The sequence below is a fragment of the Crotalus tigris genome, unplaced genomic scaffold, assembly GCF_016545835.1.
Source record: "Crotalus tigris isolate CLP2741 ecotype Arizona unplaced genomic scaffold, ASM1654583v1 scf7180000024339.11422700, whole genome shotgun sequence".
Lineage (NCBI taxonomy): Eukaryota > Metazoa > Chordata > Lepidosauria > Squamata > Viperidae > Crotalus > Crotalus tigris.
In genome coordinates, this window is record NW_024100509.1 from 2,557,500 (window position 1) to 2,582,906 (window position 25,407).

General features: G+C 36.9%; 1 protein-coding gene across 3 annotated transcripts in view; it reads right to left on the minus strand.

Annotated features, from left to right (window-relative positions):
- Positions 1 to 270: 270 nt before the first annotated feature.
- Positions 271 to 25,407, minus strand: part of SEC23B (SEC23 homolog B, COPII coat complex component) — a 30,803-nt gene continuing 5,666 nt past the window's right edge. For 2 of the 3 annotated variants that reach the window (XM_039325984.1, XM_039325985.1), the window contains exons 3-20: positions 25,034 to 25,091; positions 24,055 to 24,141; positions 23,653 to 23,889; positions 23,460 to 23,545; positions 21,196 to 21,340; positions 19,413 to 19,571; positions 18,578 to 18,693; positions 17,263 to 17,386; positions 16,853 to 16,933; positions 13,822 to 13,911; positions 12,937 to 13,043; positions 11,994 to 12,147; positions 9,134 to 9,211; positions 8,729 to 8,890; positions 6,120 to 6,206; positions 4,176 to 4,331; positions 1,271 to 1,339; positions 792 to 881 (exon numbers count right to left, since the gene is read on the minus strand). In XM_039325984.1, coding sequence (XP_039181918.1) covers positions 792 to 881; positions 1,271 to 1,339; positions 4,176 to 4,331; positions 6,120 to 6,206; positions 8,729 to 8,890; positions 9,134 to 9,211; positions 11,994 to 12,147; positions 12,937 to 13,043; positions 13,822 to 13,911; positions 16,853 to 16,933; positions 17,263 to 17,386; positions 18,578 to 18,693; positions 19,413 to 19,571; positions 21,196 to 21,340; positions 23,460 to 23,545; positions 23,653 to 23,889; positions 24,055 to 24,141; positions 25,034 to 25,091 — 2,086 coding nt within the window. Of the gene's footprint in view, positions 882 to 1,270; positions 1,340 to 4,175; positions 4,332 to 6,119; positions 6,207 to 8,728; positions 8,891 to 9,133; positions 9,212 to 11,993; positions 12,148 to 12,936; positions 13,044 to 13,821; positions 13,912 to 16,852; positions 16,934 to 17,262; positions 17,387 to 18,577; positions 18,694 to 19,412; positions 19,572 to 21,195; positions 21,341 to 23,459; positions 23,546 to 23,652; positions 23,890 to 24,054; positions 24,142 to 25,033; positions 25,092 to 25,407 lie in introns of all 3 variants that reach the window. The other variant, XM_039325983.1, reaches the window with a different exon arrangement.

The window sequence follows — 25,407 nt, forward strand, 5'->3', positions numbered from 1 at the left end:
GGGATAATTAGAAGTAGATTGAACAATCTAACAGACGTTAGGGAGATGTTATATTGAATAGATATACTACATTCTTCAACTATGAGAAAAAGAGAAAAAAGCAAAAAACAGTTACACAATTGACAAGATTTATAGAATGGTTGTATTCACTAAATCTTGTCAATTGTGTAACTGTTTTTTGCTGTCTTCTCTTTTCCTCATAGCTGAAGAATGTTGTATATCTACTCAAGATATTTTATTACAAAACAGAATCTTGTGTGACTGCTGAGATTATTTTGCATCTTATATTACTTTAATATTCAAATAATTCCTCAATTTATCATACATTTAACCATTTATATCAACCTGTACAATTTACATATCTACTTATGTAATAAAAAACTGTTAATACTCTGGCAATACTAATTCATTACATTTATCCAAACCAGAAAATTAGGAATGGTAAACCTTCCACCCTGTCCCCATCAGTGGTAGAGAACATAATACACTAAGGATTAACACTATTCTCAAATTTTATTTTGCTTAGTTGTAAGAGCAGAAAATGAACTATGCAGGACAGTATAAATGCAGATTATAATCTTGGTATAAGAACATGAAAATGAAGAATTTGCAGAATAAAGACAAGTATATCAATAAGTTAAATCTAAAATGTAAATTTTCCCTTTTTATATGGGCTAATTAAAACTTTGATTTAAAAAATGAAAGGAATGTTATTAGTTTCTTGGTAGACTGTAGTCTATCAACAGCATGATTTAATACGATTATTGATTGTTAAGACTTTAGTATCAAAATTAGGATGCGCTAGATACAGCCAGCTTTTTTAGATGATCCATGAATACTTGTAGACTAACGTCATCTGTTAATATTGGAGCACCAGATTCCTAGAATAAGAAATTACAGTTTAGAAACAAAATTTGAACCAACATAAAATATGGGAAAATTGGAAAACTAAAGCATAATTTACATAATGAATAACCATGTTAACTCCTATTGTACTTTTATTTACTTCTAAGTTTTAAAATTAAGATTTAAATAGATGAATGAATGAATGAATATTCCAAGCCTAGTTTATGCAGTTTTGGCCCATAAACCATATAATTTATTGTCTATTTTTCAAACACTGAAGGCTCAGAGGAATTTTGCAGTTAACATAGCCCAACCCTGCTAACTGGTCAAAATCAAGTGACAAACTCCTGCTCCTTACGTAATATATGTCATAAATTGTTAGTGCATGCACAATAGATACAAAACCAAACACATCATTACTTACTTGTCCCCCCCATGTATACAGATTATTATGCGTCTGAGAAGGATTCACTTTAGATAGGAGAAACCGTGCCTGTCAAAAGCCAAAATAAGCAGTGTAAATGCAATATAATTAAGATTTGTCACATAAATTTGCCATTACTTGCATGTTTCCTTTTAATACATCTCAGAATAACTTAAATAGGATTATTTGGAAAAGAAAGAAAGTAGAAGAAAACAAGAAGCAAATTCATATTTTAAAATAATGAGTGTTTAAAGAATAGTTTCTGTTATAAACAGATGCAAGCCATTATCAGGTTAGACAGCACTATAGGTAGTCCTGAGGTTATGACCACTCATTCAGCAAACCCACAAAGTTATAATGGCTTCTGCTGCTTTTTTATCCACCTATTCATCTAAGGCATTGGTATACTCTGTAGTGCCTGCTCATGGCACTCCTCGTGGCACTTGCCCACCCTAGCTCTCATCCACAGACTTGCTGGCCTGAGATTCCCACTTCTTCCCACTTCTTAGTCACAAGATCCTCACTTAATGACCTACATAGTCTTGGGGTTATGAAAGCAACTGGGACTGCTATGACTAAGCACTGAAATCATGTGAAACATGCTTTACAATTGCAATGGTTAGTAATGGAATTTCCAGTCCCAATTGCTAGCATAATGTGAGGACTACCTGAATTCTGCCAGCAAACAATAATTGCCCTTCAAGACCAAAAAGGGGGCCAAGTTTTGGTTTATTCAGAAAGGTGGTAGGAAAAAGCCTAGTATTTAAACTCTGGAGATCAGAACAGAATAATAGAGTTGGAAGAAACCTTGAAAGTTTTTTAGTCTAACCCTCTCCTGAGGCAGGAATCCATTTCCAATCTCTTCTTAAAAACTTCCAGTGTTGGAACATTCACAACTTCTGGATGCAAGTTGTTACACTGATTAATTGTTCTGTCAGGAAATTTCCGCCTTAATTCTAGGTGGCTTCTCTCTTTGATTAGTTTCCATCCATTGCTTCTTGTCCGACTCTTAGGTGCTTTGGAGAATATGTATACATTTGACCATTATGTACCACAGTAGACAGATACGCTGCATATATAACTTCAGTGCCTTTGATTACAATACAGAAACTAGCTATGTTACTCTTTGAGCCTTCTGCCCAGTAAGCCAGTTCCTGAATAATGGATTAATTTCTGGAGAACTGGATTTTCAGCTAAGCCAGTATAAGGCCTAATAGTAACAGATATTGCAAAAATATGGGTTTTTCAATATGAAAAATATTTAACCAAGCCTGGACAATGGGCATACATTTCTAGGCTTGTAACTGTAGCCCAAGAACATTTTAATTCCTCCTGGTCCTTTCCAAGCAGGACATTGCCAAAAACAAGACAGGCCAAAGTCCTGAAGCAGCTCAATAACCCTAGGAGGAAAAAAAAAAATCCTTCTTCTTTCCAGGAAAGATTGATGAAGAATTAGCATTAGTTGTGTTTTCCTAATAATCTTACAAAACAGATTGGGCTGAGATAATGACTAGCCCAAAAGTTATCCCATGAGTTTCTTTAGCTGAGGATAGTCTAGAACATTAGTTCTTAACCTGGGCGATATTGCCCCCCCAGGGGGCGATTTCATTTTTCAGGGGGGCGATGGAACAAAAAGGGGCAACACGGGGGTGAAGGAACGAAAAGGGGGCAATATGGGGGGGATGGAGTGAGAAGTTTTGGGGACACTTTTGAGACTTTTTCATACAGTGAATTGCTGTATATCTGTCGTACAAAAACATCAGATTGCTCGCTATTAGTGGATTGAATTGTGTTTCCAAATGTTCCTCCAGCTAGCTTCAGTACAGAATGCCGTACATATGTGGATACGCATCACTTATCTTCATGCGCATTGCGCAGCAGTGTCAACCCATACAGTGGCGCGCCATTGGCCAGAATATGGGAGATATGGGAAAAAGACTGGAAATAAATTATTTGCATCGATATGTCCTGATGACAATTTTAAAGAAAACAAAAAAAGTGTTTGCATAAATCGAAGAATTATTTCCTATGTTGTGATTGAGAGGTTATGTTGGGGGAGGGGGCTATGACAACTTCCTCATTAGCTCAAGGGGGCGATTCTTTCAAAAAGGTTAAGAACCACTGGTCTAGAACAGGGGTGTCAAATTCAATTTCATTAAGGGCTGCATCAGCATTGCAGTTGCCCTCGGGGGGGGCAGGTGGGTGTGGCCAGGGTGGGTGTGGCCTATTGAGTGGGCATGGATGGAGTGGGTGTGGCCTACTGGGTGGGCATGGCCAGCTCTACATCATTCGCGTCAAGGGTGCCTGTGGGGGTCTGGGCAGGAGTGGGACAGATCTGAGGGTCTCTGGCAGAAGGGGGTGGGACCAGGGCAAGTGCCAAGGCATGGTCCATTTCTTCATTCCTCACAAAGGGTGACACCTCCCCAGCATGCACCCAGGGGGTGGGGCTGACGCAGCAGGGACTGGTTCCTTGCTGTTTCTAGATGGCCTTGTGGAGCTAAGACTGAATGCATTTCAGCATAGATGGCCACCACAAAATTGTACATTGGCTCTTGGCTGGCCTGGGCCAGGGCCAAGGCAGCAGAGGCCGTTCCCTCACTGTTTCCAGGATGGCTTCGCGGGCCACATCCAGCCCCCGGGCCTTGTGTTTGACATGTCTGCTCTAGAATCTAGCTGTCGCTGGTGCCAGTATATCCTCTTAACCACTATACCACACTGGTTCTCACCTGACATTATCCTCAGAGTCAACTTGTGCTGGATGAGGTGAAATCTCTCCAAAAGTTCAAGACTGATAGTGCAAACACATTGGTATGATATATTAAGAATATATTAAAACCAACATTAACTATAAATATTGTCATGACACCTTTATTAATGCACTTTGAATTTCCTAAGTCGTCCTTACCTGGCTGCTTCCATGTTCTGTGTTAACATAGCGTGGCATTGGGAATCTTGTCTGCAAGATTTCTTGAGCATCATCCAGAGGAGCCTGCAGTAAATGCTTGAAGTTTTCATATTCTGGAATATCTTGATAACCAGCCTTACGCCACTGGGCAATAGTCTTGTGGAAAACAATGTTGAGAGAGGAATTAATTAAGGAACTTTCATAAATATTTATCTTTTTACTGCCTAATTCATATCATGCGCAAAATCCTTATATATGATTTATTTTACGTTTCAGAAAAAATTCAATGAAACCAAGCAAATAATGCCAGGCAACTGTTTGATGAAAATAGCTTGCCTGAGAATATTAAAAAAAAAACTATCAATATTATGAATCTTGTTCTAATTACCACTTTTATTTAACCACCAACACTTGTGCTAATTTGATTCTAAGCCAATTATGCTTTGCCTTATATACAAAATGAAGGCAAAGAAAGGCCTTTGGAAGGCAAAGGAGCTTGTTATGATTCCAATCCACTTACGGTTGCCATCAGTATTTGATACAGTCCCCTCATCCCCACAGTAAGGCTAATTAAATCACTTTAACCACCCAGATGGGGGAAAATCTTTTAACTCTGTTCTGCTTCCTTTCACAATTTGCCATTTTAGAAGTAAATCCTTTCAACAAACAATTCAATTCAACTAGTTTGGGGGCCAGAACTCTCACACAGTATTTCAGGTCACTTCTGATTCAGAGTATTTATTTTCAGAGACTACTGAAGTATCCTAGGAAATACTTGGTTCTGACAGAAAAATTTAATTAAATTTGTACAACTCTAATGAGAGATGAGATCACAGGACCTCACATCATATGAATCCATAATAGTTGGAGTAGTTTTGAATTGGCATGATATGGAAATGCAGCCATTGTTAATAAACAATAATTTAACAGTGTCATTATGAACTATTTCACTATGACATGTTTTTGCCAAATTATGGTAAATATAATGGTTTATACAATGTGAATTCAGCTACAGTAAAAACAAAAGTTATTAGATAGGGATATGTAAATCATTCCGTATAAGAATCTTGGTGCTTCAGATCTATGTGGGCGCCCACAATGTATTTCGTCGGAACTGTGTAATGGATATTAAATGAATATCCATTAAAGAGCTACAAATATTAAGTTAATATTTGTTTGAGTACAAGAGGCAACAGGGTACAACACATTTCTGCTCTCTGGTGATTCCCAGATTTTTCCAGCCCAGACCAGGTATCCTTCTCTTTCTAGAATGCATATTCATGATTGGCTGAGGCTTGATATTTACTGCATCAGTTTCTTCTTTTGATGCCGTAAGGACAACGTAAATGGAAACATTAATTTAGATCAGGGGATAAATTGCTGATTAGTAATCTACACGTATATAAAAAGCCATAAGACTTTGTCAGTGTGAACATAACAGAGTCTTCTCCTTAAGTTCATAGTCTGTGTTGGTTTTTAGTAAGTATATGGCTTGTATACTCTCAGTTCAGATAAGGGGTTAAAAAAAAAGCAGTGTACCTGAGATATCTGAGAGATTGCTTTGCTCTGCAAGACTCCTCTCCCCGATTTTGGTCACCTGGAAAGGCTCATTTCTAATGGCAGTCAGAGGCTGGCTGTCATTTGTTATAATTGCAAAGTTTCAATGGAAGAAACTCACTAGTACGCTGACTTTTAAGGAGGCTTTAGAAACTCTAACAATTAACCTACAATACTTAATTGCTTATTTTATAAATTTAAATTTTTGCCGATGAAATTATTTAATTCTATTTTAACACAAGATTTTATAATTTTATATAGTTTAGTTTCTGATATATTTTCTGTTTTATGCATCACCTAGGGGCTTCAGCAATAGCTGGTCTAAAAACCAAACAAATAATTTCCTTGTCATTCATTCATATTAATAAGAATTAATTTCTTATTTACCTCACCAAGATAGATAACAATCTGAAAAAAAGTATCCATCAGCAGAATCCTATCAGCAAGAATGCTGCTGCTATCCAATAGCACAGGCTGTAAGACACAAAAAGGGAAAGCATAATCTTAGAAATAAGAAGGTAAATATAACACAATTTTAACCAAACTTCATCTTTGATTGCAGAATTTGAAAAGATGCACCCCTAAAATTTCTATTCTTGGCTCCCAGTTTTGCACGGTAGCGGAGCAGCTGAGATATCGCAGAGCTCCGCACCCTTCGGCCGATTTCTGCCTGCTAGGGGGCCCTAAATGGGCCTGAAGTTCCCCGTAGAGGCAACAAAGAAGGAAGGAAGTCCTACCGATTGCGGAGAGACAGCAGTCGATCTGATCGGTTTGGGAAAAGCCGTACAGAAACCAGCAGGAGAAAGGCTAGCTTAACTTCAGAGTCTAGCCCAAGCTACAAGCAGCCAAAGCCCAAAAGCTCTACTTTAAGCTGACTGTAAACAACGTGTTTGGAACTGGGTAAGAACAGTGATTTTCTCTCTTCTACTTGAAAATTGATTTCCTGGGGGGGGGGGAGAAAAACCCCAAGAAACAAAAAGCCTCCGAAAGTGAGAAGGGGGGGAGGAATCTTTGCACTACCCTCCTACAGATGGAAGCAGCGAACTAAACTTTTCAGGGGGAACAGAAATATATTGAAATGAAATGAATATAAGACTTAATTTGGATAAGTTTGAAATTGGTGGAATCCGTGAAAATTTTCCTTTTAAATCATGAAAATAGAAGTAAACAATTGTCTATTACTGACTGGTGCTGACATCCAGTGGTGGATGAAAATATATAACAGCAGTTGCTTTATTACACGGATTGGCAAAGCCCAGGAAAAGATAACTTGTTTTTGGTGACCTTCAATGTCTTAATAACAGAGAACAGCTGTCACAAAAAAGAAAGAAAACATTTTGAGCTATCTACAAAGTGAGAATTATAAACTCTAAAAAAAAAAGAATTGATCTTTTTGGATTACAAATACCAACTCAACTGTGACTCTAAAGCTGTCTGAAGAGAAAGGAAAACCTGATTTTTAGTTATCATGGAAAACCAGAGATCTAAAGAAAGAATACATCAAGAAAAATCAAATACTTTCCAGAAGGAGATCTATGTTATGCTGCAACTAATCCAAACAACAATGATCTCAAACCAAAACTTTGAGGAAATTAAAAATAACTTTGAAAATATAAATGAACACATCTCTAATTTAACTTTACAACACAAAAATTCTCAGAAAACAAAAACAGAGATTTAGCAGAAAAAATAGACAACTGAATATGAGACAGAGGAGAGATATTTCAAGATGGAACTTAACAATAGAAGAAAGTATGACTTAACCCAGATGGAAAAAATATATAGAAAATACAGGACATGGAAAAGGTAACCTATACTCTAAGATTACAAAATAAGATTGAGGACAAGAAAAAAGATTTGACACAATGGATTCTGCCAGGAGAACTACGAGAACTTTAGAGACAAAAAATGATAAATAAAATCAAGAAAGAAAGAAAGAAAGGAAAAAATTCTCAATGAATATGAAGGGACGAAACCTTCCTATAAAAACATCTTACCTGTTTTGCCTTTTGTACCTGCAACATTTTTAAGATTATGCAAAAATTCTATGATTCAGCGAAGCATATTAATCAGGAAAGAGGTTTGGCAAAAAAAAAAAAAAGACTAAAGTGAGAATTAAGAAATTAGATGATGGGATTTACCAGAGGAAATATTTAAAAATTAAACATCTGTTTGAATATGGTTAAAGAAATAAGAAAGATTTTGAATATAAATGAAGATTAGTTTAAGAGGGATGAACCCCTCAAGTAATATAGTATTTTTTCTTTCTTTTTTCCTTTGTGTTTTATTCTTTGACATGAGAAATATAAAAATGCTAGGATGGTTTATATAAAATAAATGTTTTGTGGTTTTTTTGTTTTCTCTTTCTTTTTTTTAAGATATGAGAAATGTAAAAGTGTTCGGATGGCTTGTATAAGAAAAAAAAAGACTTAAAAATTAATTTCAAGAAAATCTTAACCAGTAAGAATGCTTTCAGTATTGTGGGGAAAACAAATTTACAAATTTAAATAAGAATTCTGTTAATAGGATCTATGAAGAGACAATCAAGATGTTCAATTAGAAAAGAAGCTTTATATTGATGTGGTGATTATTTGCAAAACATGAGAAAAATGTCTATATTTAATTGTCATTTATTCAAATAATAAGAACTGTATTAATTTAAGGTTGCCAAAGAGAATATTATTGGGAGAAGAGAAAATCAAGCAAAGCCATTATATGGGCTATAGAATTATAGAAATTAATTGTTATTTATTGTTTTTTAAATACTAACCCAGACAACATGCTGTTTATCAAATATTAAGGTGATTACATTAAAAATCAATAAAATATATTTTTTAAAAAAATTCTATTCTTTTCTTCTTTGAAGACTGTAAATTTGAAAGATTTATTTATCTGCTAATATTAAAAATGCTGCATCCTATTTTGAACATACATCAATTTTATTAAACTTTTTAAAATCACTATTTTCAATTAAGCAAACATAGAAGGAGAATCACCTCAGGTGGTCCATAGAATGAGTAAGAATAAAGTATTGGCTGAATCATAATAAGAGATTGAGTCAAATCCTGCCTGGCAAAATGATGGCGGTAATAGGAAGATTCATCTGGACTGTTATTGAATACTTGAAGGAATGGAGATCGTCGCAAATGGAACATGAACTAAATGAAACAGAAAAAAACAGAAGTCATTGTGAATATAATTAAAATATATGCTTTAATCTTCATTTCCTGTCTCTTCACTTGTCTGAATTATTTTGAGACACAAATACAAAAAAGAAAAGATATGTATTAAACATAAAACATTTTACTATTCAATACAGTCTTCTCGTAACCATAGAAATATCTTGGAGGCTAACTGCTATTGTTTTATTTCTTTAACATTTTTGAGACAGATCATCTTACCTGGGGATACAAGGAGAATGAATCAGACAGTCTAAAAGAATTTGGATCATCTTTGCTGTATTGTCCAAACTTCTGACACTGTTGGAGAAATATGCACATTTCAACAATCACTTGAAGACAGTACAAATCTTACAAAGGAACACATCACCTGCAGTAATTTTTTTTCAAAAATATTGTTTATAATACAGAAGAAAATAAAATTTGTCACTTCATTTCCTGTGTTTCTAATATGCCTAATAACCAAAATTATATTTTATAAAAGGATACTGTCTCAAAATTATTAGGAGAAAATTGCTTCTAAGGACATCAGATGCACAATATCATAAACAACATGATAAACTGTAAAAGCCTAATGCAGACTTTGTCAAGTATTTGATGGTATCTGGTAAATTTTTATGTAATTAATTGGGATTAAATATAGTAGCCAGCTTTGAACAATCGTATTTTGGCTTAAAACAGGCTTAGGATTGAACACTACATTTATAATTTGGGGTCATCTTGCCCCTGTATAGGTCAACAAGTCCATGAACTGCTGGGAGGGACCGTTGGGAATGAGAGCGTGGTTAGTAGCCTGTTAGGATTTAATTTCATAATTCCTTGCTATCTAATTTCATGGATGCAATCAGTATCCTTGAATATTAAGATAGATGTGCCGCTGGTTAAAAAAAACCCAAACCTTAATTTGAGGATTGAATTTTAGCTTCCACTAGAAACATCTGACCTCTTCCTGAAACAGTAGGTCCACAATTAGAGTAGTATTACATAATGCACATATGCTACTAGCTTCCTAGGTAACTGTTATAGAATATCTATTTGGGAAATTATGTTTAGCATCCAAGCTGTAACTATACTTAAGCCAGTCAACATTTAATTCAGGCTCTGATTACATCTTGCTCTGACTACTGCAACATGCTCTTTGTGAAAATGGCCAGAAATTTCAGATGGCACAGCTAGGCTCCTACTTAAGAATGTGTTGCTGGTATTGCATGATGTTTATAATTGGTTTAATTACCTGAATATCTTATTATTTTTTAAAAAAATAAGGGGGTGAATATCTCAAATACTCCTTCCTCTTCCTATTTTCCCCACAACAATCCTGTGAGCGTTGGCCTGAGAGACAGTGACTGGCCCACATTTACCCAGCTGCTTTCCATGATTACGGGATGATTTGAACTCACAATCTCCCACTGTCAGGAGCAAGAAACCAGGAGCCAGGAAAGGGATTCCATTCTGATGTTGTTCTTGTCCCTGCCCTTGGGCTCAGCCTGGTCCACTCCTACACTTGTTTTCTATCCTAGTGTCTTAGCCACTAGACCAAACTGGACACTAAGATTTAAATGAGAGGCCATTCTGAACATGGCCCTGTTTTCAGAGTTATTTTTCATAGGCAAAAGGGAGAAGGCCCCCTTCAGGATCATTTCTAGTCTAACAACTATACTTTTTTAAGAGCAGCATCCGGCGCCCATTCCTTGTGCTTTTAGAAGAACAGCCAAAATCTTTTTCACCAAGTTTTTAATTATTAGTTTTAGTTTTAATTAATATTTTGCATTTTAGCCATTAATAGCTAAGTTGAATATCCATATACTATTAAGCTCTCATTGTCATGACATTTAATTTAACAATTTTCAGCTAAGGTACCTCAACTGAGCTAACTTACAAAATGTGTCCAAAATCAGAAACCCATGACTCCCAAAGGAATGAAATTTGAGTTAAGTTGTGACAGTTTCCCAGCCTATCTTACATCCTTCTCTCCCTCCCTCATCCAGTAGCAGCCACTTGCCTGCCTGCCAAGACAAAAACATTTAGGAGGCTCTCTCCCAAATTCCCACAAGAAAACTCAAAGGGGAAGCCTGCTCCCACTGCTTTTTTTGCCTGCCCTTGGTCATTCTATTTCCCTGTTTAGATAAGGAAGTATCTCTGAAACAATGATCTAATGCAGTGGTTCTCAACCTGTGGGTCGGGACCCCATTTGGGGTCGAACGACCATTTCACGGGGGTCGCCAAACAACGCAGTCCGCCATTTTTTCCCCCTTTTCCTTAGCTGTTCTACTCCCTTTTATTCTATTGGCTTTTGAAAGCCAATAGAATAGATTCTCTTGAATAGAGTCTAATTCTATTGGCTTTCAAAAGCCAATAGGAATTGTCCAGGCTGTCTCTGCCCTGTTGAGCCCACCAAAAGTCCCATTCTGCAAACGGTGCTGCAAGTTGTCTGCAGCGAAGGCGAGCTGTCTGGAAGCTTCCACCCCTCCCTGCTGAGCAACTACTAAAAATGTAAGTAAAAGAGGGCCAGGGCTGGGAGGTGGGAGGGCGGCAGGCGCAGGGAGGGTTGCTGGTGCGTGTGGGGCCCGACGGGTCCCTTACCTCCTTTGGGCTGGGCCAGATGGTGGCCCAGCCGGTGGTCAGCCTGCGCCGTCTCTGCCGCTTGCCAGCTACGCCTCAGCCGGCGCAGGGGGCAGCACCACGCATGCGCGGCGCTCCTGGGCAGGGAAAGTCCTCGACTTATGACCGGTTGGGTAGTCCTCGACTTACGACGGGTTGGGGGTCACGGCATTAAAAAGGTTGAGAACCACTGATCTAATGGGACATGGGTTTGTCTAATGCATCTCAGTAATACAATATGGCCACATAAAATGAATAGCGTCCAAGCTTATTTCTTTTTGAACACAAAACAAATGTGTATGTATTGAACCAATTATTTTCTGAAAAGCAATTTGAAAACATACTAATCAGCATTTTCATTTGGAATTTTCAAGACAAGGATCAAAGCTTTTGGAATGCAGCATGTTGAGGGGACTATGCCTGATCCAGCAATCATCAATTTGATTCTAAAATTCATAAGCTTACAATTGATCATACTCACAAGTCTAATTAGTTGCCTATCCAGCCATCGCAAGACATCAGGCCCTTCCTCTGATTCAGCTCTGTAGACACCCAATCGAGCCATCAGGACAGCAGCTGCTTCTTGGTCAAATGCAGCTTCAATGTGCTGCAACTGACTCTGTGCATCTGCCCAACTAATTTATGAAGAATTAGTGAAACTTAGATTATTAAATGCCATAAATACCAATAATTTACAGAAGCTTATGTTCATTCTATATCACGGGTGTCAAACCTGTGATGTCACGTGACGTGTCGTGACGTATTGTGATTTTTTTCCCATTGCCGGTAATGGGGTGGGCACAGTTTTGGCGTGATGCATCCAGCCCACGGGCTGGCAGTTTGACACCCCTGCTCTATATTATTTTTATATCAGCCACAAAAATGAACTGATGGTCCACATCAGATTCATAAACTATTTTATTTCTGGTTTATACAATACACCATGGCAGAGTCCCTTAATCACAATGTTTAATCATAAATTGGTTTTGATTAGTTTAATCTTAAACCATGGCTGAGCAAATCATCCAAATCCAAATCTCTGGTCAGCAACCATCACTTGATAGTTAGGCATATTTCTTTCATCTCCCATGAAGGGCAGATTAATCAAGATCATGAAGGGACTGGGGACCTTCACCTCAACTGTTAGGGTTCTGATTCCCAATTGGATTGCTGTATTTTTCTTCCTTCGTTTTTTAATATTTAGAAGGAAGGCTATAGAAGGCTGCCACAAAGGTGGCTGGAAAGGCCAGCTTGACAACAGAGAAACCAGGTGATTGACCTAATCATCTGTGGGACAATCAGCAGCTCATCCCTCCAGTCACAATGCTGAGTATGCTATTAATGTGGCTCAAGCACTACAGTTTATGCGATAGCAAGAAATACAGCCAACCGAACCAAACCTAATTTTCATAAATTATTCTCACTTTCTAGCAACAGTAGTCACACGAATGCGCCTCTGTGTACTGGAATGCTGATAATGCGTGACAAACTGGATAGCTCCTCTTCCACCTTGAGGTATTGGAGTGCTGTGCTGAAAGTCAATGAGATAAAAGTTCTCTAAGATACACCTTACATTTTAAAGACAGGTTGACATCGTCATATAGGATTAAAAATGAAGTACAAGCAGTATAATATACTCATTTACAACTAACACACTGGCTTCTTGGAGGCACAGAGAATACAAATACTAACATATAGGTCCAAAAGTAATTAGAACTAGACTGAAAGTGCAATAAGCAATTTCTGCCTTCAAGTAAGGTTTACTAAACATAAAGCAGTTTACTTTTAACTCTTAGTAAATGGGCCTAGAACTGCCATTGAGGTTCCTGAAAAGACCACCCAGAATTTTAAATGATTCTGCTATTTAAAAGGGGGGGGAGAACAAGAATGTGAGCATGCCATTTTAGATAGGTTTGAGTCTTCCTTAAGATGACAAATTAAGCTTACTGCAGATTTTCCTTCCCAGCATTAACTGCTCTTAATTTTAATAAAATCTTCATTAATCTCAAACAGAGGAACTTGGGATCTAGATCTTCTAACAGATAATACTAGTGTTTCCTACTTGCATTATAGCTCAATAATGCCTCTTGGTATACCCAGATTCTTTTAAAAATATTTTACATATTTCACACAAAAGACTTCTCTAATTTATCTAAACATCTATTGATCTTAATGGCATCAAAGTTTCAGCAATAAGGCTGAGGGAATAACAGCAATTTGTTTTGCACATGCTGCCTCCTCATCCTCCCCATCAATGGATTCTGCATTATATACAACATTACAAAGATTAAAAAAAAAACTAGGCTCACCTGATTTACTACTTCAAGATAAATGGCAAGAGTCATGGTGGGGTCAAGACCACAAATTTTCCATTGGTATGTGCCACCTATCCCAAGCTCCTGTGAAACAAGTCAAAATTCAGGTTTTATTCTAAAATCTTAAGTCATATGTCATGCCATGTCATGTCATGCCATGCTGATGGATGGATGGATAGATGTAGAGATAGATACAAATAGAGATATATAGATATGTACACACACATACATATACACGTATACATACACACACTAAAGCAGATTACTGACAACACAGATTACTGACATATCCTTGATAAAGAACTTGTGTGTACATTTAAAGATACAGTGAAATATATAATTATTAGCTCGCAGCTAGAGGGAATAGTAATCAATCTATACTCCTCTCCCAGTTCATTGATGCTAATACGTATTTATTTGTGTTCCAACAAAAAAACCTCCATAATTTCGATATATAAACTGCATATTCAGAGGTACAATTCTCTAAATGTCTTAAAGTATCAGTTAGGAATATGTAATGTCAGTCAATCACCTAACCACATAGAAAGAATCTGGAGATGAAAACTGCATTATTTTGTAATATATTAAAATTCACATTTAAAATGGACAAGGACAGTGGAAATTAAAAAAAGAAAAAACCTCAGGATATAAGTGTTTAATAAATGTAAACCTATAAAAAGGAAACTAAGTACAGGTAGTCCTCAACTTACAACAGTTTATTTAGTGACCATTCAAAGTTACAACAGCACTGAAAAAAGTGATTTATGACCATTTTTCACACGACTACTGCAACATCTCCATGGTCACATGCTGAAAATTCAGATGCTTGACAACTGACTCATATGTATGACGGTTGCAGTGTCCCGTGGTCATGTGATCACCTTTTTGTGACCTTCTGAGAAGCAAAGTCAATGGGGAAGCCAGATTCACTTAATACTCTGTTTTTCCAAAAGTAAATCCTACTTCGAAAATAAGCCCTACCTTGAATTTGGGGGGCAGGCCTAATATAAGCCCTACCCCTAAAATAAATCCTAGTTTTGGGGCGAGGTACACACCTAAAAATCAAGTGGGGTGGGGGTGAGGGTGTGGAGCTGCCCCACGCGCCCCACACCTGCTTACTGTTGCAGCCAGGCCTCCCATGAATTGACACCTGCCTCAACTCATTGGCCCACTTCTTCTGAGGCTGCTTGTCGCCACGCATGTTGCAACTATCCTGCATTTCGCCATCAGAGGCCTTCTGGAAAGGCCTCTGCAGCTATGGATTGAATCTGTAGCTCAGTCCTTAGCTGCAGAGGCTTTCCAGAAGGTCTCTGACAGTGAAATGCAGGCCGGGGGGCACCGCATGCGTCAATCCAGAGCTCCATTCTCAGCTGCAGGGGCATTTCCAGAAGGGCTCTGACGGTGAAATGGAGGCCAGGAGTGACGTGCGCGAGCAGTAGCAAGCAGCCACAGAAGAAGCGGGCTGGCTGGGCGGGGCTGTCGATACCGCCACCGCCATGAGGTGAGACCATGGAAAAGACACCCCCCGAAAATAAGAACTGGTGCCTCTTTTGGAGGCAAAAAAAAAATAAGACTGAGTCTTATTTTCAGGGAAACATAGTAACAGTTTTACTAACATAACAACTGCAGTGATTCATTTAACTGTGGAGCAAAATTCACTTAACTGGTCTTGCTTACCAGTGGAAATTTTGGGCTCAATTGTGGTCATAAGTCGAGGACTATCAGTACATTAAACTACAAATAATAAAGCCTTGTTTATGCCAATAAGTAAATGTGAAAAACCTAAAATAGTGGGCTGTTTTGTATTCTTAAGAGGGCTTACTCCTAAACAACATTTCTGCCAAAGGTAAAGAATTTGCTACAATTAAGTATTATTCTTTGTTACAAAACAATAGCATTTCTAGCATGTTCTCTCACTATCACCTAAAGCAATCTATTTTCCAGAAAATGTTTTTCCACTACTTTTTTCCTGCACAGCTATTTCTCATCTTTTCTTCTCCTCTTCTGTCAGCCCTACCCACACAAAAGCTTTCCATATTTCTGCAGCCCCCATAAGTGCATTACAAAAACCAAAAATTATTCCTTCTAACCATGATTTCTTTTGCTCTTTGCGTACTCTTGTCTTAATCTTTTTCCAAAAATCAGTCCCTTCTCAGCAGCATAACAAATAGTCATATATTCTAAATCAAGGGTAAGAAACAGTTTTTTGCCATTCAGATTCTTTGTTTAAAGAATGTTTATATCCAAGAAAGAAGTGTGCGTGAATTTTTTTTATCCTTTTTGTTGTTTTGTTCTGTTTCTTTAAAAAAATAGCACTAAATTTCAGTTCAATAATTTTGAAGGCATCGGCTGTTAATTGGCCATTGTTAATTATCCGCCTTTGATTTGGGTAACCAAGATATGCATATCAAATTTGTGTACAGACAGTCCTTGAGATACCTTAATGCAGTTTGCACAGTGTTACAGAAGCTTTCAGAAGCTTTCTGGAGTCCTGTGCAACCTCAGTAAGACAGCAAAATAGACTGGTTTGGCTTGTGGCCACCATTTTGTCCCCAACCATAAGCAGGTGGGGGCAAAAGGGCAGCCACTTCCGTAACACTGCACAACCTGTGTGAAGACAGCAAAATGGAGTCCTTTGTCCCTTGCCCATGTGGGGTGATTCCAGAGTTCCACCATGTAGCTAAGCAACCCATTCCAGCACTATGGGAAGCTTTGGAGCTCACCTCTAAGTAAGGAGAAATGTGTGGGATAAGGTGGGGTGGGAATCAGCCTTAAGGCCAGCAGGGAGCCCCTGGTGGAGGGAAATGCTTATAAGCACGAGGGGGGAGAGAGGAGCTGCAGCATCTCTGTGATTGGTCATAAGGGTGAATGAATGTGAGGACATGGCAATGGCCTAATTTCACAATCAGGTCATAAGTATATTTTGGGGGGGGGAGGTGTCCACCATAACTTCAAACGGCCATTAAGCACCGATTACAAGTCGAGAACTACCTGTGCTTTTTACCCATCATGAAAGAAAACTTACATTTTCGGAAACACTTGGCCCTTTGGCATTTAAGGATACACACGGTCCAATAGCTCCAGCTATCTTCAGTTCTCTACAAGTCTATAATAAAAAAAAAGTTCCAAATTAAACTCCAAGCAATAATAACTACCTAACTGATCTCTTGATGATACCTTAGCACGACAAACCTTTCCTTCCAAGACCCTTCATTTAGAACTTGAGTTTCAGATAACATAGAGATTATAAAATATTGAGATAGTTCAACAACGCTAGCTTCCTATTGCTGCACAGAAACTATCCCTTTCCATCATGAGAGAGTAAGTAAAGAATGGAAGGTCTCTCTGAAATCAAAAGCTACAATAAGCAATGTAGATTAGCAATTCTTTTGGCTAGGAAAACATTCAATTATAGGCAGTACCTATCACACTTACTTTCACTTCTAGAGTTGCTCCAAAAGCCATTCGGAATTCTCCACTGAGATTTTTGCTAAACACTCTCTGGAAGGTTTGCTTGAAGAGAGAAGTATTAAAAGAATCTCCCATCACCATATAACCCCTGAGGAAAAAAGTCAGCGAAATATTGAGAATAATTGGGTTCATGGAGTGACACAGACGGCAATGTTGTTTCCTTGGTTTTTCTTATTGCGTTATGTGAATCTAGCCATCACAGTTTGTAAAGCAGGCTTGATGCCTAGAATTTTGTGGGAACCGCCAATTATAGCTTGTTAAACAAACAATAACTCAGCAGGGAAATGTAATATATGAAAATGAGGTTGGGAGACCAGGTGAAGCAATTCTGCCTAGAGAATGGTCAAATAAGAGGGAGCACAGCCCACAACTCCACAGTGAGTGGAGGAAGGGACTCAGGAGGGACCCTCCCTAAGGCTATAAAGGCAGGAAAATTGCTCTTTCACACTTGCAAGATTCTGTTAATGTTAATGTACCTTAACAATAAACTAGAATTAGTTTATCTGGCATTGGTTCCTGTCTGGTCTACTTGATAACGCTGACAGGAAGGTTGCAAATTGCAATAATGGGAAACTCAGGCTGGTTGTTGAAGACTCGGAGTATGATCGTGTGACTGCAGGGACATTGCAGCAGCATAACTTTGAGGACTGTTTGTAACTTCCACTCATTTAGTGCCATCACAAGTTTGACATCACAAGTTTGAATAGCTGCTGAAAGTGTTAGATGACCTGTAATGCCACACTCATCAAGTGAAATATGTCTATCTTGATTACTAAAGTAGAGTGGGAAAGACTGTATGCTGCAATGGTTCTAGAACAGCTTCCTCCTCTCTCCTCCTCCCAATGAAGGAGAGGCAAACCAATATCAAGAATGAGGAACAATTTTACTTTTTTATAACCATGTCCTCCCATCCCCTTTATTTTCCTAGAAACATTAAAGAAAATCATGAACTAATGCGTGGTAATGGGAGTTTAAATCTAGTATAAAAGTTTCTAAGGAAAGTAAGTTTTATTAGTGACAGAAATCCAAGGCCCAATTATCATTATAACTTGAGGACTGCCTGTATATGCAAATGGATTCTAAATTACAGAAAAGATAAATGCAGTGATTTCAAATACCACTTCTTCTAAATGTACACATACATGAACTCACAAACACATGACTTCTACTAAACTGATCTCCTCAGGGTGATAGTAACAGTTTAGAATATGCATGCTAATCAAGAAATGCATCTCTTCTTTATAATAAATAACATTTTTAGTCAGGATTAAGAACATACCCAGTTATATTTGTACAACACTTCATCTCCAGAAGACCAGTCTGATCAAGAGCACATGCATAAATATCAATGCAGTGTCCATTAGCAGCAGCTCGATTAGACAGTGCCTCATAATGCTGTAGAAATATAACAACTTTAAGTTATGTTAAATGACAGTTATGAGAAAAGATTATTCACAATTGTTTAGCATGATGTAAAGGCACATAATACAATAATGTTGCTGAATTTAGATCTAAACTGGTAAACGTTTGCATGTTCTATACACAAAGCTATGCACTCTGTGGAAAGGACGTACAATTACTCAATAAACATTAACAAATAATAATTGCTACTGAGCGCTTTCCAAACCATTTGTCCTATAACAAAAATATCTTGAAGAAGAGAGCTGATACACCTGAGAAGCCACAAAGGCCAATTTAAATGCAAGAATTGCAGTGTTACTTAAGGTATCTGAACAGGGGTTTTAGGTTAAAATTCAAAATGACAACAGTGTACGTCCAAAAAACTTAAGTCAGGAAATACTAATATGAAAAGAGTTCAAGAGATCAAGAAAATAAAGGAACAGGTAATAAACAAAGTTGGACAGATGTAGGCAAAGATACAAAAGAAAGAAAATCAACTAGAAATTAATAAGAAAGATAAACTGGATTAAATAACGGCACACAGAAAATAAAAACTTGTAATTGTAGAAATATCAAACAGGCAGCTGAAGACAAGGTGAAAAAGCAACCAAGGAAGCAAAGTTACTAAAATTATTTGGCAATTAAAGGTAAGTTTAGCAGAAAATATGAAAGATGTTTATCTGATAGAATTCAAACTAGACACTGATCCTTACTTTCATAGCTTTCTTCATGAATCGTGCGTTGTCTTTCTCTATATCATGCCATGAACGAATTGGAGTTTTCAGTTCATCTCCTACCACCATGCCTGACCCTTGAGTTGGTGGGCCTCCAGTAAACAACATTATTCTAGCCCCAGTATTTGGAAATGATCCCTTGGAAGTGGGGAGGGGAGGGGAGAAAAAGGAACAAAAAACCAACAGATTATATAAAATACTAATTAGTTGTCAAGAATTTAGTTGACTACATCTGTCTCATTTGCGAATTGCAATCATAAGTTGCGTTCTTTTAAAGACTGATTTCCGACAAGATCTGGCTGGCCAATCATCTGACCCCAAAAGTGCACCCTCTCTGTTGCAGTGGCTGGAATGTTCCCCCAAGATTTGAAAGCGCTACTAGTGTTTTAAAGGACCCTGAAGACCTTGCTCTTCATCCAGGCAGAAGGCTCCATTAGATTATGTGGGTTGTTTTCTTTTGTTCCCATCTCATTTCTTCACTCTTGCCATCTTTACTCTTCATTTTTGTTGCTTTTCTTAAGCAATAGAGAGCAACGTGGGGGCCTACTAATGAAGATGCTCACCACCCATTCGGAAGGTTGAGAGCTCAATCCTAGGTAGTGGCAGATGTTTCTCTCTTAGGGCGCAAATAAAAAATATCTGCTGCGAACTTTACATAGTGTCAGGAAGGGCATCTGGAATAAATATTCAGCTCTGCCCAGTCGCCCTGACTCTACTCTTAATTAAGGGATTACAGGATTGTAAAAGTGAGGTTTTTTTTAATGTTTTAAGCAATTTGTAAACATTTGAGAGTTGCTGCAGTTAGGTGGCATGTATATTTAATAAACTATTATAATTATTATACTATACAAAAAGATAGAAGAAATGATGCAAAAAAAGAAAAAATATAAATCAAAGGAAAAAATATTTTAAAAAAAGATCAGTAAATTTGAGCAGTCTTCTTTCAGTATCTCAAATGGTTTAAAATTAAAATTAGAAAAGAAAAAAGTCCATTATCATGATATTGAACTTCCTAATTATGCCCTTAATAATTTTTGATTGCTTGGATTCCATAGAGAAACAAAATCAAACTTTATGCCTAGTCCCCCTAATCAGCATATGATATATGAAAAGATTAAAAAAAAACTAAGGATTTATCCTCCCCATAAAAATAGTCTTCACAATTTTCCAGTTTCCTTGAAATATGTTGATGGCATAAACATATAAATCCCCCTGACCTATGTCTATATATAAGAAGCATGACTTTAAGAACGAGAAAAAAACCTGCTTATGGTTAATTAATAATTTTCAACATTCAGCACAGTTGATTTTTTTTAACAAAAGTTACAAGATATTGGATGATACTTAATAAAAAATTGTATATGTTATGAGGTAACCACCCAAGATAGCTTACATTGCCAGTCAGTCTCTGATTCTGAATACCATTCACACAGAGGTAGGACCCAAACAGCACAGAAGGATCTCGACCCCTCCTTTTTGTAGCTGGGGAAAGGCACTGTTAAAACTAGAGCAAACTTCCTGAAGGAAATAAACAAACTGCTAAGCTAAGGTGGAAATAAGTGGAATTAAATACCGTACTCCCCAAAGCCTCAGAATTAACTGGTTGGAATTTCCAGGGAAAAGGGAAATTTGCAGTCTTAGCTGTGCCACATCCAAAAACATATATATTGGAAAATATATGGCTTCCAAGAACCAGACAATACTAGTATAGTTTAGATTACTTCTAAAAGTATTTAAGATTGTAAAAAAAAAATAAAGATACCTCTAGTAGTCCAACAGCAATTGACAAAGCTACTCCAGTGGATCGCAACGGTCTCTTTCCCTGAGTAACTGGCCAAGGATCTCTTTGTAATTCTCCTAGAAGATCTGTCATGTTCATGTCAATTTTGTGAACAGGCTGCAAAAATCTACAGTTGTTTTTTATCAAGAGAAAAGAAAAGAGAGACAGAAAGACATATAATATTGTGCATTATGCACTGGGGTACTTACTCATTTATTTGGAAAACGTGTAATGTTTTAATCATAGATTTAAAACAGCTATTACAACAAAACAGCCATAGTACAATAACAACCAATAATTATCGAACCAGTAAATCAAATCAACATTTAAAAAAGATAATACACTCAGAGCTCAGACAACAGTGCTACTCATTCCCTGAAGCCTCTGTAGAAGAATTGAATTTTAACTCCATCCTAAATATTAATAGGGAAGAAATTTAACTTAATTTGTTATAATCATCCACTCTATTAGACTTTCCACAAATACTTCAATAAACACAATAACCCCAGGTCTGGCAACACAGCCAAGTTCTGAGAGCTTTCTGGAACCCCAGGATATTAGGATTCTGGTGAGCTTTTTTGCATGACTTGACCACTTCAGGTCTTTCCACAATATTTCTGTAGGATTATGATCAGGACATTGACTTAGCCCTTCCAAAATATTTCCTTTCTTTGGCTTTAGCCATTCAAATCCTAGGTGCTATTGCAGACAGTTCATATTGAATTCAGGTTACTTTGAATGCTGGACAGCACTCCATAGATGCAATAAACATAGAGAATTAACAATACTGTGTTGGCCTTACCACTGTGATGTAGGCCAAATGTGGGTTGGTACCTATATTTGAGCATACTAACTCATTGTTTTCCACAACTATTATCCTAAGTATCTGTTTTTTCAATCACCCTACATTCCTAAATATGTCAAGAATTTCCAAATTGACAAATAGGGAAAGGTCACTTCATGGGCAATCCTGTTCAGTGCCTTTGCCATTTCAGCGGCTGAGTAAGAGCATAGTAAAACTTCACAGCTAAATCAAGGTATTTATTTATTTATTGGATTTATTTGCTGCCCATCTCATCTCAAGGTGACTTTGGGTGGCTTACAGCATTAAGAGCTATAAAACCTAACATATAAAACATAAATATTTCTAAAAACAATAAAATAGAATTGCAGTCAAAAGTAAAAATACAGTTAAATGACGGGGACAGAGACAAATAACATATTTATTTTACAAACATTTAATATATAAGAAAAAAAGCAAACTGAATACTAGAGAATATTAACTGCACATATCATCCACCAAGAGATAAATCAATCCTTTGCACTTTGACTGATATTGCCATAACCTCATCCCATAACAGATCTGTAAGTGCCTGAAATGCCCAAGAGAATCTATTGCTAGATCACATGCATGGAACCAAAATATTCATGCTGACTACATTAGCAGGGCCTGCTCAGAATTTCATGGTCTTTGGGACAAACATGGGATCAACCAATACTGATATTGGATCAACGCATGGAACATAGAATACTTTCAAAGTAGTCTTCACCTGACATTAAAGGGATGCTTTGAATATTTGGGTAGAGGTGAAAAAAATCAGACTATTAATTTGGAAATGTTCTTAGAAGGTTGGTTCTTGGAGGCCAAATGATTCACCTATTATCAGCTTTATATTTTCTCATACATAGATGCCGTGGTCTTTGATCTTTAATCTTAAATTTTAAAAGAACGGCAACTATTTCAAATAGCAAAAAATAGGCCTGTTTTTTAAAAACCTAGGTCTAAATTCAATAACTCTATTTCTGAAGAAACAATTTGTTTAAGCTAGTCTAACAGAGGAGCCACCAAAGTTGCGTCCTACTGAGCTGAGACTAAGAAAAAACTGGGGAAAGGACCGCCCAAGGAGGTGTGGCTGAAGTTTTTTTCTTAGTCTCAACTGAGCAGGAAGGCTGAGATTTCCCACCGGTGGATGCTACATCTATCATGCTGGTGAAATCTCCATTTATAAAATTTAATCCCATTGTAAATAGGCAAAACCAGGTTCATTTGATTTTTTTAATGGCTCATTTCCCACTTCAAATAATTAAAAAAGTTTATAAGAATGGCTTTCTAATTCTAATGATATAAAGTAATACTCAAATTGTCTTTAACAGAAATAAAAATAGCATAAATCCTTTTGGGATTTAGAAAAAGATCAGTGCATTTGCATCATTTGACATATTATTTGTTTTGCAGAACTACACACCTGCTAGAAAGGTGAGGCGATTCTTGGGATTGAGGTGGTCTCCCTTGCTGGGTAGGTACGGCAGGCCTTGAAAGACCCAACATATCCTGACAATGAAAAGCATCCGTTATAAAATCAGAAAAACTTACAAAAATGTGAAATAAGAACTAGGAAACCCTGTTTAACTTTTCACAGAAGACAATGCAAAATATACCTGTATTTGTTTTGCTGACAGATCTTTAGTTCCTCTAAAAACGTAACTTTTGGAGATCCCTTCACAGCTCAGTTCGTGAACCTGAACCATTCGACCGAAGGTAATCAAGCCCACAAGAGCATCAGGAGGGAGCAGACTTAAAGACATTTGCAAGGATTCTTTCAAAGCTTGTAAGTCCTCCTCTTCCAAACATGTGTCCACTACATAAAGAAAGACCAGGGGTGTCTGAGGGCCACGCTTGAATGGGAAACAAAGGAATATATATATCACACAAAAGTACATAGCCTGAAAGACTCTAACTTTCCTTACAGTAAACTATGGTAAAAGGACTTTATTCTTATACCCTATTGTAGAAATGTTGAATATAGTTATGGAATTTGAGAGGTAACAAAAAAGGACTACCTGGACTATATATTCTATTGTAGAAAATTGTGGCATTAGCTCTGCTGGCTGATTCACTTCAGATATGCCTGCGTATGCTGGAGGAAACTGAAAAAATACACCAAGAATTAGGGCATGTGCTGAAAAATACCAATTCTTAATAAAATGCAATGTCACCATTTTTTTTCTTTCAGTTAAACATACGAATCTTAATTTAATTTTCCCTTTATAATGGTTTCTAGCTTTTGGTTGCAATTAAATGTAGGTACGATTTATAATTTTTTTCCAAAATCATATCCTAGGCCTGCTCACCAATTTAATTATTATCTGTGTATCACTTTTGCATCCAATACAAAGCCATGAGTAAGAAAAATCAATTAAGATTTGTTGTGCTGTCTGGATAAAAATGGTGTGCAAATCAATAGCAAATCAAAATCAGAAATCGTACATTTTCATATCTCATTTTGTGAGTTATTTAACAAGTACAGTTTATTAGAGTCATACATCACATCAAGCTGTCTTTTACAAATTATAATGGCTCTATTTATAATACATGCAATGTGAAAATAAAAAAATAAGCATGAACTCAAGCAAGTGCTGTCTCTGGTTTGGTATGATGTAGTAACTGAGAAACCATAGTTACAGCTATTGTGTTTCATCTAGAGATTAATAAAACAGGATTTCAAGCTGCCTATTCTATACAATCTCTAGCATGATTTCTAAAGGATGATTAGCATGAGTCATATTTTAACATGTACTAATTGCAATTAATCTGGGCCATAAATCAACCCAAAAGGATTGTAAAAATCCAAGTGAACTCTTTGTTTTGGCAATAATATTAATTAAATGGAACAAATAAAAAATAAGAGTGATATGACAAACAATCATGGTATACAGTTGACCAGGAGGTTCAGTAGAAAGCCAATGGCATTACTTTACTACCAACAAGGTTTTTTAAAAAAAATGTATTTATGTTGGAACATAACATTTGCAGACTTACCTGGTTCCTCTGAAAGCAGAAGTTACAAGCCCAAAGTTTGGCTCGGTAATCAACTTGACTGTAAAAAGAGAATGTGTAAATTAAGCTGAAATCAAATTTTGAGGTATTAATTTTTAAACATTTAATTAAAATTACTGTATTCTGTTTTACTCTCAAACACTTTACATTGGGGTAACCATTAAAGTCAATGTATAACATAAACAGGACTCCTACAAAATTAACAGCAAATTATTATTATAATGTTGCATCAAAACAATCAGATTAAATTTTCCCATTTCATAGAATTAATTTGATGAGCCAATTATGTGAGCATCTGTGGAGGAGACTGGAAAAACTTCATTTAAAAAGATTTAAACTTCCAAATAACATAGGGC